Source organism: Harmonia axyridis, chromosome X, assembly GCF_914767665.1.
Source record: "Harmonia axyridis chromosome X, icHarAxyr1.1, whole genome shotgun sequence".
NCBI lineage: Eukaryota > Metazoa > Arthropoda > Insecta > Coleoptera > Coccinellidae > Harmonia > Harmonia axyridis.
The window spans coordinates 28,695,215-28,711,752 of NC_059508.1; the positions used below are offsets into that span (position 1 = coordinate 28,695,215).

Here is a 16,538-nt window from a genome sequence, read left to right on the forward strand (position 1 = left end):
TTGCAATTTCTTTAAATGAAGAAATAGTAGGTTCTGGCATATGCTTCTTCACCAGTGTATTCCAAATAGCTTCACATACCTCGACAACAATAACGGCTACAGTACTCTTTGAAATTCTGAAAGAATATGCAATTTGTCTGAACTGTATACCCGTTGCCAAGTATCTGAAACAAAAAGTATGGTTTCAATCTCAAAATTTTTGTTTTTATTTTTCAGAGGAAACAGTTAAAGGGAGGTGGAAAATCTCCGTGATACTTTCAATAGAGAACTAAAAAAAGTGCACAAGTCTAGATCAGGTGAGGAAGCAAGCGGACCATGTCGTTACAAGGGTACATGGTGTTATTTTGAAGATATGGATTTCTTGAAACGAATTATTATTAATTAACTCCTCGAGAAACTGAAGGTAACTTGCCATCATGTCAGGAGAAAAATATTATTGGAGATGAATCCCTATCTAAATCGCTAGAAGGTGACGAGTCTGAAGACAATCGATGGATTGAACAAGAGGAGAGCGATAAGGAAGATGGGGAATTGACTTATAATGAAGACGTTCCTGAATCAGCAATTCGTCCGAAAAGACTCTCGAAAAGAAGTAGACCGACAAGTTTACAAAAGAAACTGGAGAACTTGGAGAAATCTTTGCCTTCCTCAAGTAGTCCGAAAAATCCGATAAAAGTTAGTAGAAAACGAAAAACTGGAACCTCACAATATCAGCATGATAGTTTTGAACGTGAGATGTTGAAACTCGAAGCTGAAAAATTGGATATTTTGAGAAATACTGACGATGACGATGATGACATCAACTTTTTCAAATCACTTTTGCCGCATGTCAGGCAACTTTCTTCGATAGATAAATTAAACTTTCGTATTCAAGTACAGCATTTGCTGTATCAGGAACTGCGTAAGCGGGAACCATCACATATCACGAATATTGCATCGCGATCAACCAACAGAGCTTCGTCATATTGTTCTCCACCTTCTTCAGACTACAACGGTAATGATCAATCATCCGATTCTAGACATCCAGAACAATACGATTATGTAATACACGAGTTCAATTAACATTATTAATGTCTGATAACAAAGAATAAAAAGGTTAAAAAGTAAAAGGCATTTTTCCACCTACCTTAAATTTAACATGAGCCTTTCTTCTACTGAAATTGGTCGCTGAAAATTAGTTGGCTTTTTTCGAAACTGAGGCTTTATCGCATTCACTATATGGTCAAAGGTTGTAGGAAGCAATCTACAATAACTGTGGAATGAATTTGGAGAATTCCTTAATTGTTCATATAAGTGGTGAAACTCTCCAAAATTCATTCGTTCCAAAAAAATTTCATTTGTTGGATTTCTCTTTCTTACCATTTTTCTGCGTCTTGCAATTAGCATTTTCAAAGCCACATTTTCACATATGAATAATTTACGTCTTCTTGACCACCTCATTGTAACTGTTTCTCTACAAGCGTATGACAACAGACTGATCTTCCGCAATGCACAATCCCAACCCAACCCAACCATATTCATGTCGCGTCGTGTCGCGTTTGTAGATTTCAACGTAGGACAAAAAAAGTCGCGCTGCTCACATCGCTCGCGTAGTACATAAAATTGGCGTCGCTCGCGTCGTAACATTAGTCGCTCACGTAGGACATAGGGTTAGGGTAATGTCAGACGCGGCGGTTTCGAGCGAGTCGAGTAGATGTCAGACGCGTCGGTTTTTATAGGCGGATAACGACTCGGCCAAGGCGTACTATTGTTCTGTGGCGTGGGTATTGAATGTAGTTGGGTGCAAATAGGCGACTGGAACTGAAGTTTATTCGAGATGAGTGATGCTGAAGAAGAAGTTCTGTTGCTGTCCCTACTCTACTTTCGATGTAAAAAAAGAAGAAAACGAAGACAGAGGATTTGGATTCACCCAATTATTGAAGAGAGGGAAAAGAAGGGACAATTCAGAAATTTGTTTGCCGAATTGAAGAATCACGAGGACAAATTCTTCAATTTTACTCGAATGTCCACCAGTTCATTTGAAGAACTGTTAAATATAATCAAAGAAAATCTGAAGAAAAACGACACCATCATGAGAAAGTGCATTTCACCCGAAGAAAAACTAGTGATAACATTGAGGTGAGTAGAAAATAAAATTGAGTATTTACTAGTCAAAAAACAATTTATTTAGTGCAAAACGTTTATGTTTATAACAACAATTTACAAAAATAGTAGAACATAACAAGAATTCTCTTGGAATAAAAAACAATATAAAATTGGTTAAGAGATCAATAGGTTATGAGTTTCAGTGCATGTATTGCGACTCTTCTGAAAAACCTGATATGTATGATTGTATTGATTCTTCTGGTGAAGTTATTCTTGTCGGAGTTTCGTATACCGTGTAGTTCCTCCTAGGTTCAACAACAGGAACACTAACAGGATATATCGGGGTATCGTTACTTTGTAGCAATGCGTATTCCTCATATTTGCAGACCAATTGCAGAATTTCCAGTCTGCATTTTGAATTCAGTCTTTTTGGTAGAGATGTTATGGTCGGTAGGAGGGAAAGCAAAAATTGCCGATTGTCGTCTTCTTCTAACTTTTTAGATCTATTTTCATCGATCCGATTTAGTGACTCAATTATTCTTTCTTCAACGCCGTCTTTCTGTCTTTTTTTTCCAATTCTCTGGGAGACAGGTGTGGTTTGCGTCGTCATGGAGGAAGACGTACCTTCAAAATCCAGTTGAGGGGCTGAAGTTCCTTCAACCGAGTTACAGGTTCCTTTCATTTCTATTGTGTCTTTTAAAAATTGCAATTGCTGCGAAAATATATACGGTGTTTTACTGGCACCTCCTTCACTACCAGACTTTCTTTTTCTCGACTGCAAGTCTCTCGAAAAATGGTCCCTGATATTTTTCCACTTCTTGTGCAATGCAATTCCTGAAAATCAAAGGTTACTACTTACAATGGTTATTCGAATTCATTAAACATTAATGAAATAGCACATTACTAATTGAGGGAAATAATGAATCTGAATAAAGCCGTTTGTGATGATTGAAATTTGAAAACTCTTGAAAATAGGTAGCGTTCTTCGTTACAGAGGTTTCATTTGAATATTTGTAATTTACACATTTGGTTTCAGGTTTTTGGCCAGTGGATGTTCTTTGACTGATATATAATATAATAATAATAATAATAATAAGGGTAGCGGTAGGTGAATTCCTAGCGATTCACCTATCAGGAGAGTTGAATCGACTCCTGCCCACCGCAGATTCCAGGAGCTCCCTGACCCGGGAAGCTGAAACCTGTCGAAGGGTCCCTGTCCAGGGTAACGGACGAAGCCGTGTGGAAAGCAGCTCAAGAATTCTCCCACCGTAGCTCTGCGGATCGTAAAAAGCGATCAAAGGCCGTCTCCCCCACGACACGGGGGAACCCATGAATGATGGTGAATTTGAGGAATAGGAATATAGAGCCGCTGCCTGAGGTTCGTCAGGGCGTGTCTGGAGCCGGCGCTGGACATGACAGTATGCGGGACGTCGGTGACAGAGTGCTAAGGAGACGGGCGTCTGTCGAACAAAATGCTACGCCTCCACAATCTCAACATTCTAGGAGAAGAATAACACGAGTTTCTCCGACCGCTGAAGGTGCTGCGCAGGATTCCCAACCAGCACTCACCCAAGCAGGTCTACCAAGAAGACGCATGAAATGGACAAGTTCGATAAATGAAACGATCATGCGCATATACTATGAAGTGACTAATATGGAAGAGGATAAAATAGGCTACCGAAAAAAATTATTTGCAGAATTCCAAAGAAACTATCCCGAACTCCAAGTTTCTGAGCAAAGAGTAGCCGACCAATACCGGGTCATATTGAGAAATAAACTTGTACCCGATGAGAGACTTAACACCATAAAAAATGAAGTCCAACTGAGGCTACAGAATAGAGACCTCACTAACAACGAAAGGACAATTGAAGAAAACTACGAATGTGCTGAAAACCAACAGAACATCAATGCACAAATGAATACTGAGGAACAAAACAACGCAGATGTGATAGCAATAAGTGATGCTCAACGACGGAAAACATATGCTGCACCCTTCGAAAATCCAGAAGAAGACCAAAGAGAACTACTGGAGCGATTATCTGCCACAATGAATAGATGCGTTATAGATTTTGAGGGCACAGATCCATTGAGACGACCGATTCTACCAAGATTGAGGACATCCAAGAAACTATCTCATCTTCTGGTCATGACCAACAAGGAGATTATACCAAAGTATCTTTCTGACTACCATGATCTCGAATCATTACACCTCATCATATACTGTGCAGCATTTTCAATAGCAACAGTGCTAGGTGTGAAGCCAAAACCTAAAAGTCAGCAACCAGCCAGAGAAAAACAACAAAATAAACCACATTGGCAAAAAAGACTAGAAAATAAAGTGCACAGCATCCGCCAAGATATTGGGAGGCTCACCCAATTTGCAAAAGGTTCGCCGTCTAGAAAATTACAAAAAATGGTGAATATAATGATGGATCGTCACCGGCAACATACAACATATGATCCAAACAATGAAAATGCTCAACAAATTTTAGACACACTGAAACAAAATCTTAGTGTGTACTCCGAAAGACTCGGAAGATACAATGAGAGCTATAGAAGAAAACAGGATAATATGATTTTTGAAAACTCCGAAAGAAAATTCTATAGAATGTTAAACAACAATATGTCAGCAACACCAGGAAGTTATCCAATCGTCGAGGATATTGAGAATTTTTGGACAGATCAACTGGCTTCACCAACCCCCTACAACTCCCAGGCTGATTGGATAAGAAGTGAAGAGAAATCCTGTGGGGCAATAGAACACATGCCGCATAACGCAGTTTCTATAGAAGAATTCCATGAAATATTGAAAAACGCACACAATTGGAAATCACCCGGCCCAGATGGAATCCACAACTTTTGGTTGAAGAAATTTTGGTGTATACACGGCAGGCTAGTTGAAACCATAAATGAGGTTATGAGGAATCCAACGGAAATGCCCAAATTTCTAACAACAGGGACCACTTATCTCCTACCGAAGGATCTGCAATACACAGCGGATCCATCGAAATACAGACCCATTACATGTCTACGAACAATATATAAAATCATCACATCATGTATAGCATCTCTTATCTACAAGCATTGCGAGACAAATAACATAACAGCACAGCAGAAAGGATGTTCGAAGAATGCACTAGGATCGAAGGAACTGCTGATCATAGATTCCATCATATGTAACCAAGCCTTCAAAAAACACAGAAATCTTTTTCTGACATATTTTGACTATAAGAAGGCCTTCGACTTTATTCCACATGGGTGGCTGACAAAAATTTTGGAAATATACAAGATCGATCCAATTACAATAAACTTTCTGAAGTATGCAATGTGCAACTGGAGAACGAATATCGAACTCTCTACGGCGAACATAACTACTAAAGAGATTCCAATAAAGAGGGGAAAAAAAATAAAAAAAAAAAAAACTATTTTTCAATGGTCCTCTTTGCAATATGCGATGCCAATTACTGTTTTACTCATATTGAGGTAGGATCTTATGGAAAGTCAAGTGATTCTGGCATTTTCAAGAATTCACTTCTTTAAAAAATGATGTGTGATGGAACGCTAAATTTACCCTCTCCACGGAAATTAGTTGAAAATTCGAACGAACAGTTTCCATACGTTATAGTTGGGGATGATGCTTTCCCTTTGTCAGAAAATTTGCTCAAACCCTAGGGAGGAAAACATTTAACCCAAACTAAGCAAACTTTCAACAATCGATTATCAACAGCCAGAAGGTACATTGAAAGTACATTTGGTATTTTGGCGAACAAGTGGCGCATATTTCATCGACCGATTGATGTAAATACAGATATGGCAGAAAATATCATCAAAGCCGCTTGCATATTGCATAATTTTGTAAGAATAAGAGATGGACATCAACTACACAACGACACTAAAGCTGAGTGTCAATTACAACCTCTTTCGGTGGATTCAACACACCGAGGAAATATCAGAGCACTTTCTGCAAGAGATAAATTTGCAGATTTTTTCTACAATAAAATTAACAATTGATGAGCGCTTTCTTTATTTTCATGTTGAAACCATTTTAATAATTATGTGTACGATCAAACTATTGAAATATTTACTGATTCAACTATGTTATGTTTCACCTTAGAATAAATATGTTTTTCATTACATTATCAACATCTTTTACTTACCCAATTCATCCTTCTCTTTAAGTGTCATGCCTTCCTTTGCGAAAACATCGCAAATTTCATCCCAGCTTTGTTTTCTTAAAACACGATCACTATAAACGGTACTTTTCATGTCCCACAATGCAGGTCTTTTCTGAACTTCAGAAATCAGTTTTTCCGAATCAATTCCTTGCATATTTAATTCCAAGTAGCAACCCGAGCAAATAAAATTCGATATCTGTCTGCCGTTGTGAATCGTACCTGCTGATGTACGCCTATGAAGAACGCTGCGTGCACAGATAACAGAGTAGAATAGATCGGACACTGACATTCTACGATGGAAAACACTGTTTTTTGAGCCCTCATACGGCTGCTGGCATAAATAACTGTGGTATTACAGCACTCTGTTATCTGTGTATTACAGATACCTACTTTGACAACATATTGAATCCGCACTTGGCGCGAAATTCAAATTAGTTTAATCATTAGCATTATAGGAATTCATAAATAAAATACAAAATTTCTCAAATAATGTATATATTTCCCACGAACAAAAAAAAATTTATATAATACATCAAAAAAGAATAACAAATATGTACATTTTCATCATCCATGAGAGAAAATAACAAGGTTGATTTTATGAGCAAAAATATATGTATTTAATAAGTAAATGTATATAAGTATCCAAGTCAATATAAAATGGAAATATATAAAATATGTTGTTGGCACCACCAGAATAAAGAACATCTCACGATTGTTGAACATAATATTTCATCAAGTGAATGAATTGGACAATTCAAAATTCTAAAATTAAAATTTGATTTCAGTTCATTGTGTAGAAATTCTGAGATATTCCTTCTCTCGCACATTCTAGGAATGATGTTAAACAATTTATTGAGTGAATGCCTGAACAAAAAGTTGATATATTGTCCAGGCTTGATTGAATTTCCGAATTTATATTTTACACGAAGTATAAATTCGGAATCATTAACATTCTCTGAATAACTGAACTTTATAACTGATTGAATTTTTCAAAGTTACACTGGTAATGGGACCTTTACTGAAAGTGAAGGCAAGAGGTTGCTTGTATTGCCTCTATAATCCCTTGAGGAAAAATACATTGGCATGATCAACCAACCTTGCCTTTCTTTCAGATCCATCATCCTCCACTCCTATGATCTTATCAGCAACTTGATCATACTTCAAATTTGTGGACAATGACATTTCATCAAAGATAAGAGCGCATACTTTATCTTGACGAGATTTAATTTGACTCACGGTATGTTCAAGTTGCTGAAAAATGTGAGCATTTAATCCTGGATTGAATGTTAATTTTTCCAAAAGTCTTGATAAAGTTCTGCTTAAAGGGAGGCAAAATAATTTATACAAGAGACGATAACCTTTAGGGCTCGCTTTGTATAATGCTAGAGCAAGAACTTTTTCGTCAAATGTGAATCTTCTAGCATTACGTTTCTGATTTTTATTTCTAATCTGACATCTGATGAAATCGCATGTAGCTTCATTTACTTGGCTCAAAACATTTTGAAGCCCAGCATTTCCTAATAATTTTTGTGCAACACTAACCCTTTCTTTGTAATTTTGAATCCTGTATTTCTGCTGATTCATGTTTTTTCTCATGTTGCAAATGATTTTGTATAGAATTTGCTCCCTTGCATTCAAATGCCTTTTTCTGGTGCAGTTCAATGTGGAAAGTATTCCTTTACCTGAAAAACAAATATGTTATTAATCAAATAAAGAGTACTTCTACCTAAAATATTCAGAAAAAAATAGAAATACCTTAAATTTATCTTGAAGAATATTTAAATATTGCACTCACCTGAAGCAATTCTTCTCTTCTCTTGGGTACTTGGTTCTAAAAAATTCGGCAATTCTTCTGGCTGTGATACTGATGGTATTGGTTGAATGTAATTTTTGGAAGTTGATGGTTGATTAAAATCATCATTAAAAACTTTGGGGACACCTTAAGAAAAATCAAGCACGGTTAAATTTTTCATTATAAATTACTTATAAAAAATTATCTTGAATGATATTGTATACTCACCATTTTGTGTTGTGAACTCCATAACACCCTCTGAATCTTCAGGCTGTGATATTTCCATTTCTGTTTCATAATTTGATGATGTGTTCATTGGCTCGTCAACATTATTATTATTAACACCTTAAAAAGAATTGATCAGTTATATTTGTGGCATTATGTGTTTTTTTTGGATAGTTGGGGTTTTGAAATACAGAGTATTCACTAATACACACATAATGGTTTTAATCGTTTATTCTCAAAACACTCTCGTAAGTCTCACTCTTTCTCTAAGGAAGTTCTAGAAGGCTGAACGGAAGGGAGCCCTAACCCAGAAGGGAGCTCAACCCAGTTCAGCTGTCTGAACGCAAGGGAGCTCAACCCAGAAGGGGGCTCAACCCAGTTCAGCTGTCTGAACGCAAGGGAGTTCAACCCAGAAGGGGGCTCAACCCAGTTCAGATGTCAGAACAGCAGACTTGTCAGAAGGACTAAAACATTCAGGTTATGTCCTTGACGTTTGCTCTCGATCATCGAAGATCTATGCTTGTTTTCTCTCTCGATGGCCCTCGATGGCCTCGCCACGTGCAGACTCGCAGCGCCACCGTACGACGTTGAAGTAAAACTTCAAGTGTAGGGTTGGTTGTCTCTCTCGGAATTTGTTCGGATGAAGTAATATTCTAACAGTTTTGAAACATCTACAATTATTTAAAATTTAATTTATATATTAAGAAACTTACCTGGAACACCCAATGTAGGAACTGCATGAACTGTGAGGCCTCTCAAACTTCCAACCAGATGATAGCACTTCTCAAAATGGGCATGACACACAGAATATTTATTATAGATTTGCTGAACAGATAATGTTTCCCAATATTTGGGTTTTATATTGTCTATCCATATCTTGAAAAATGTTGGATTGTTTTTGGGAAAACGATGTCTCATGCTAACAACATCTTCACATCCTTACACAAAACATTTTCTCTTCTGTCTCTTCGTTGCCATTACGGTTCTTGTATTCAAATTTAAATTTACCATTTGTAACACAAAAAATTGTCTTCTCAAATTACAAATAACAGAGTGTCTCAAATGCATGTTAATATTATTAAATTATTGTCAATGTCAAAAAATGTTTGACAATCCGTGAAAAAACTATGGTCGACAGAGTCATCTATCGACGATATACTTAATTATTACGACTGTAGCGCCTCGGACGGCTGCCAGCAGAACTAAAAACGGGGTTTAGGGTGGGGGTAGGAAGGTGTCAGCCCCCTGGCTGCGTGTGACAGGCCACATACAAATACAGTAGACGACTATGCGACGGGCGGGTGGAGGCGTGGCTAAACCCGAGTCGCATAGTCATCCGAACGACGGTGCGAGTCGGCTTCGAAAGCGCCTGGCGTCCCACACCGCTGCGTCTGACTTGACCTATTTGAAACCCATTGACGATCCGCCGACTCGTTCTAGCGACTCGCTCGAAACCGCCGCGTCTGACATTACCTTTAGTGTTACGCCGTGGGTCTGAGTTTTATTTTCGGCACTGAGAGCGTCTTAGCCCTTATGCTTGTGTTGAAGCATGGCTTCGTTGTCGTCGCATTGTATCTGATGCGTATGGTTTCCGGCAAGTTGACAGCGGTCAGGGATCTGAAATAAAGAGAAATACGTAAAAGAAGGGAATAAGTAAAGTAAATCAACTGTCAACGACGAGTGGGTGGCAGACAGACAAGTAGGAAAACGAAGTTTAAAAACCACGCTTATATGAAAATGCACTAAAAAGAGGAGATTATTTTTTCCCAGTTATCCAAAAATGAACAGTATAAGTAAAAGCGAGAAGCGCCAGGAAACTATAATTTTCGCAATGATGATTAAACGCTCCACGCTTTTATTCATACTCTACATTTTTAGTAGTTGACTGGGAAAAAATGTTTTTCCTCTTTTCAGTGCAGTGGTTTTTCAAAAAAAAAAATTATTTCATATTTTATTTATGCAGAATAATAAGCAATTCAAGATAAAGTTGAGAAAGTTTATTGCAGATAATAAAATTCAATTTTTCGATCAATTCTAGTCCTTGATCAATAGATTCCACCGTGCTCTCTCTCCCTCTGCTCTGTCTCTGCACTTCGTACATGTCATTATGTGTGGGAGGAGAAATGTTTTGTTAAGTTTTTATTGTCCTCTTTGGGGAGATAGGAGGGGTAAAACAGGCATTCAGTTGCCTATCTCTTTCCATCTTTCCGGGGAGAACTTTTGAATTTCTATTATTTTTTTGTAATAATAAGAAATGTAATTTGCAAAAGTTTTGCTCATATGATAATAATAATAATAATCTTTATTCATCCTGTTAGACATCACAATGAACGTATAGGATTAGTCACAATAAATTAAATATACAATAAATATAATATATAACAAATATATTGAATAATCGCACAAGGACATTTGTGCTCCTTCATATTTGAATGTAAACAAAAAACAATAATCATGTGGAAACATTCACAGGTTGATGTCGCTAAGATACTCCGAAATACTGTAATGAGCCTTGCCTTGTAAAATTACTTTGAGTCTGATTTTGAAAACCTTAAGGGTGTTCAATACCTTGTTCATACCACTGCTATTTCAGTGCATTCCAATTCCAAAGTACAGGTCGGATTCATTTCATTTTTTGAGTGAACAATGACGTGATAGTGAACTTGAAGATCTCGCCTCGATTTTCAAAAAAAAATCGATAGTATTCCGAAAATTGAACTTTGAAATTAAACACTTTCTTTAAATGACTATTCAGCTTTAGAGAGACTTCTCATTTCAAGTAACTCATCCACAAATGTTCAGTGATATTACGAGTTTTGAATTGGTGCAAGCATTTTTTTAAAATTGCTTGATTTGCTCTAATTGTAGATGTTTTTCAAATAGAATTATGCTTTTTGGAACGCCTCCCAAAGGTTTACGCCTTTTTGCAGCATAAACACCAATAGAATCTTGAACTGTATTTTATGGCTCGAGATGAATGACATTTTTATGATTTATGAAGGTAGGGTTTCTCTGGTTGGCTAAAATTGTGGACACTAGTTCATGTCAATATTGCAATGAGGATAGGGATAGATAGAAAACTTGTGATGAAATTATTGTTAGAATTACAAACGATACTGTTCCTAAAAATATATATGCTAGCTGATTTTATTCGTAATGATATCTAAAGAAGTACATTTTGAGCGCTTAGTAGCATAAAGAAAATTTCAAAAGTCATAAAGAAATTAAGATGAAAAAATGGTATCTGGATTTTTGCCGAAATATGGAAAATTATTAATATTTGAGAAATCTGAAAAAAATTTCTCAAAAAAAAAATATCTACAATATTTATCGTTTTAATTTAACGCTAAAAATAGGCAATTCTTGATTAAGAAAATTTTCTCGTACTTCCTTCATTAATATTAACTTGAAAAAAATTTTAGTAAACATTTTTCGCTTCGTGAAGCCATTCTTGTATACATACCTCCTTGAAAATTTCATGTCATAAAAGTTTTAGAAATTGCAATATTTTTTTCAAAATAATTTTTTTCGTTAACAAAAAATGAAAAATTTATGTAATGCCATGTAAAGTGATGTGAGTTTTTTCTTTTTCATCATCATATACCGTTTCTCCATTAGCGAATGACATCTTTTAATCCAAAAAAAATCCGCTGTTTGTGTAATTGAATTTCAATAATATGAAATATTGAAATGTTCCATTTTTTCATAAACAATTTATGAGCCTACGGTCATTTTTTTCTCGAATTGATGAAGGAAGGATCATAACATATTAAATTGAAAAAAATTCACAACATTATATTTTTCGTTTCTTTAGATTTCTTAAATGTTGATAGTTTCCGAGATATCACTTCGTCACGATAGCCGTACTTTTCGAATTTTGTGACGGTTATGGTCTCCAACGATAGTGTTTGACTCACTGATGACGAATCCGTCCTCAAATTCGATTCTGGTCAGCCCGTCAGGCCGTCCTATACATGACAAATATATGATATGCAGCCCTTTCTCACTATCTATATATTCAATTTCAATGAATTTATAAATCAAACTAGAACTTTATGAATCGTTATTTCTTAGAATATATAAGAAAAGATATTTGTAGATAATTCAATTTTGAAGGCATAACTTATTCCATTTATGAAAAGGAACTGTTTAATTAGTATATTTTCTATATGATGAGTACCTATATATTCGAATGGATGATAAAAAAAATATTAGTTTAAGCTATTCGAAAAACGTGTGAATAACAGTGCATTTATTGTGATATTTTTTATATTACTATTATTTTATACCTCAGTTATGGCGAAGCGCCCTTATTCATCAAGATTGCATAACGCGTAGGGCTTCCCCTTGCACACCAAAAAAAGTTCTTGAGATTTGTAAAATATTTTTTCTTCGATTGACAGCAAATATTAATTTTGCAGACACATATCAATCAGTAAAGCATTACTTTTCCTGCCTAGACAGCAAAGTAAGTAGTTTCATGAATAGGCATCATCAGAAATTATTAATGGAAATAAAACATTCCAAAAAGTTGTCAAACTATATTTATTATGGACATATACATTTCCATAGCAACCAACCATACCAACAATTGCAATTTGTATCAAATTTTATTTTAATTTATCACTACAAAATAAATGAAAAGATCGATATTCAAGCTAAGATCGGATGAAAATAGTTATTTTCAAATAACAAATACTTTCAATAGTTATTTATTTTACTATAGGTAGTAGTAGATAGATTGCCGCGGCTGATAGTTGATAGCCGAGTCATATTATAAAAAATACTAATACATGGCTGAGCGTATCGTGGCTGGGAATTCAGCTAAGGAAGTCAATCACTACTTTGTCGCCTAGTAAAACAAATTATTGTGTGAATTTTATTTGACAATAACCCTTTTCATCCGATTTCGATGAAACAAAGCTTGAATATTGAACTTAGATGAGCTGAATATATCTGTGAAAACCCAAAGTGACACCCGATAGACAGAACAAAATACAACTTTTCATTCCTATTCTGTTACCCTTTTCTTATTGCCCTCACTAATTTTTTTTACGACTTATAATACGTGTCAAATGTCAAATAATCATTATGAATTTCAGGAGAATATAAAAAATTCTCATCTAGATAAAGAGACCGACAACAATAACCTAATAAATCACATATCTTATATTCCTATACACAGTGTTGTGGCCTCCAAAGGCGCATAAAATGAGAACTCAAAAGCTTTTCGAATTTTTCATTCTACAAATCTCAATATGCAAATTTTTCTGATTTTCTCTGTGAAATCTTATAACCAGAGATGATCATATATTTTTTCTCAATTCTAATAAATTGCTATTTCTATTATCCATACTCAAAATGAGTCCATGACAGTGGTTCCTTGTAATTTCTGTCTTCACAATATTTTCAGCGATTTTCTTATTCAGTATTATATACCTAGACAGTGGCGTACCCAGACATAAGCCTTGGATGGGGGATAAAGGAAAAAAAGATTCAAATTTTCCTTCTTTTGAAGAAGTTTTCCAAAGAATTCTGCTTACTCATAATAAGATTGTGATATATTATAAGGTTGTAACATATAATGGATATTCCTCCTGGGGGGTATAGATCCCCCTTATCCCCCCCTAGGATACGCCACTGTATCTAAACTGAACTGAATTTCTAAAGTTTGCAGAAACACAAATTTACTCTTTGCAGGGCTTTATCGAGAGTTGAGATTTTATTAGGGGTAATAAATACCAAACAGGCGGTTCTTCAAATAGAATGGGTGTGTCAGGTAAAAATCTACCAAAAATTTTCGGGTAGCTCCATCTAGCGGAATTGCAGTTTCAGCGCAAAGTAGTCTACAACCTTAAGGTTCAAGTTTTATATAAGCATCAGGCAGGTGATTATAAAAAACGAGGCCTTGATATAACATAGATGACTCAAATTTCTGTGTTTCATGTAAGGGAAGCAGGGAGCAAGTTTGCGTTTCTTTTCTGATAATTATGAAATTTTGAATTTTTATCCATCGAATTACAGTTTATTCTTATGTATAGGTACTAAGGTGTTAAAAATGAAAATACAGGGGTAAGTTAAAATCTTGTGAGCTTTAAAAAACGATCTAAAAGATTCTCTGGGAGGGATACTGAACATAATTTGCATGGCTCTCTTTTGTGCAATTAACACACTCTCTCACTCTGTACGGAGTTGCCAAAAAATATGACTTTGTATGAGAGGTGGCCGTATATTAGAGGCCATAATAGACAGATAGTAACGTCGCGAGTAGGGCATGGATCGCTTGATAGGAGAAATTGCATAGCAGGAAGTATTAACTTTTTTACAAAGAGCATCTATTTGCTGCTCCCATCGAAGATGGCGGTCAACAAAAATTCCTAGAAACTTCGTACAGTCAACAGATTGGATAGTGGATTTCTCAAATTGAAAATTAAGTACACTATCTTCGGAATTCTTGGACGTAAAGTAGACACACTTCGTTTTCTCTGCATTTACCATCAGGTCATTCATCCTGCACCACTCCACAAATCTCTGAAAGACGAGTTGGAGTTGAAACTTCAGTTCATCCAGGGAACTGGCAGACTCAATAACTGATGAATCGTCGGCGAACATTATCAGAACCTTAGTTAACATAGACTCTGGTAAATCATTCATAAACAATAAGAACAACAAGGGGCCTAGCACAGACCCCTGTGGAACACCGATGTTAATGCCATAAGCATCCGAAAAAACATCCCGTATTTTAACCCTCATCTTTCTTAGTTGGAGATAATCAAGCAACCACTTTAAAAAAATGCCTCTGAAGCCCAGGCTGTATAGTTTTTGCTGCAGGAATCCAAAGTCCAGCTAGTCAATAGCGCTTGATAGATCAAAGAAAAGACCTGCAACATGCCTGCCAGCATCAAGAGACCCATAGACCTCTCCGAGTAGGCCACAAGTAGCCGTTTGGGTAAAACGATTTTTACGGAAGGCATGCTGGCATTCACTTATGTAGCCATTTTAAGGGTATAAGGAAATTTCCCATTTGATACAGAGAGATTTATCAAGTGCGCCAAATGAATTGAAATTTGATCAATGATTTCTTTCAGAATCCTGACCGATATTCCGTCCATGACAGTACTTTTGCAATTTTTTAATTGTCGGACAGTGAAACAAACTTCTTCAGGTGATACCGGAAAGAAGAAATATGTTTCATTAACATTGACCGGTAAAGTGCATCTTTTAGATAAAGAATCTCCATAATAGCCGTTTAGTTTATTTTAATATAATCAATCATTCGATTATGTACAATTTTTTCATATATTTTGGAGAAAACACTCAGGATTGAAATAGGGCGGTAATTGATAACATCCTCAGGGCTATCCTCTTTAAAAATAGGGAGCACAGTAGCCATTTTAAGGGTATAAGGAAATTTCCCATTTGATACAGAGAGATTTATCAAGTGCGCCAAATGAATTGAAATTTGATCAATGATTTCTTTCAGAATCCTGACCGATATTCCGTCCATGACAGTACTTTTGCAATTTTTTAATTGTCGGACAGTGAAACAAACTTCTTCAGGTGATACCGGAAAGAAGAAATATGTTTCATTAACATTGACCGGTAAAGTGCATCTTTTAGATAAAGAATCTCCATAATAGCCGTTTAGTTTATTTTCAGTTATGGTAGAAAAGTGCTCTCCAAAGTCATGAGCCAATTCCTAAGGTCTCGATATTATTTTCTCACCTATTGTTATTGATAAATTTTTAGTATTTTTGGATCTACCCGTTTCACGATTTACAATATTCCAAACCTCTCGAGGAAAATTTCCCGCCTCTTCTAATAATCGTCCCTAATGGTTTCTTTTTGCAGTATCTAATAACCCTTTGTATTTAACTTTCTCATTTTTATATATAATTGATGATTCTACAGTGTTTAAATTTTTGTTCATCCAATAACAATTTTTGAGTCTTTTTGGCTAGCCTCTTTTATTTCGTTATTTATACACGAATTTTTCGAATTTCTACCACGGAGGGAATATCTGAGCGGGCAGCACACATTGAACTCATACAGAAGTCCAGACAAGAAAGCATCAAAAGATACATCTGCATCGTCATTTGTATAAACTGATCGAAAATCATTATGAGAAACATTATATGACAACTGTTTTAAATTTTTTTCAGCTAACATTCTATGTGGCATCTCGTGTGGCATTTGAGAATGAGAATAAATGTTCTCGTTATTATGATGAAAACAGTATTCTAGGTAAATTGCCCTATGGT

General features: G+C 35.8%; 2 protein-coding genes across 2 annotated transcripts; both read left to right on the forward strand.

Annotated features, from left to right (window-relative positions):
- Positions 1-381: 381 nt before the first annotated feature.
- On the forward strand, positions 382-1,109 carry LOC123686670 (the record flags this gene model as incomplete). The annotated part of the gene is made up of 1 exon (XM_045626881.1): positions 382-1,109. A coding segment is annotated over one exon (681 nt), but the record flags the coding sequence as incomplete, so codon positions are not given.
- Positions 1,110-1,808: 699 nt separating this feature from the next.
- Positions 1,809-3,194, forward strand: LOC123686692. The gene is made up of 2 exons (XM_045626916.1): positions 1,809-2,118; positions 3,122-3,194. The coding sequence occupies exons 1-2, from the start codon at positions 1,817-1,819 to the stop codon at positions 3,156-3,158; spliced, it is 339 nt and encodes a 112-aa protein (XP_045482872.1). The 5' UTR covers positions 1,809-1,816; the 3' UTR covers positions 3,159-3,194.
- Positions 3,195-16,538: the final 13,344 nt, after the last annotated feature.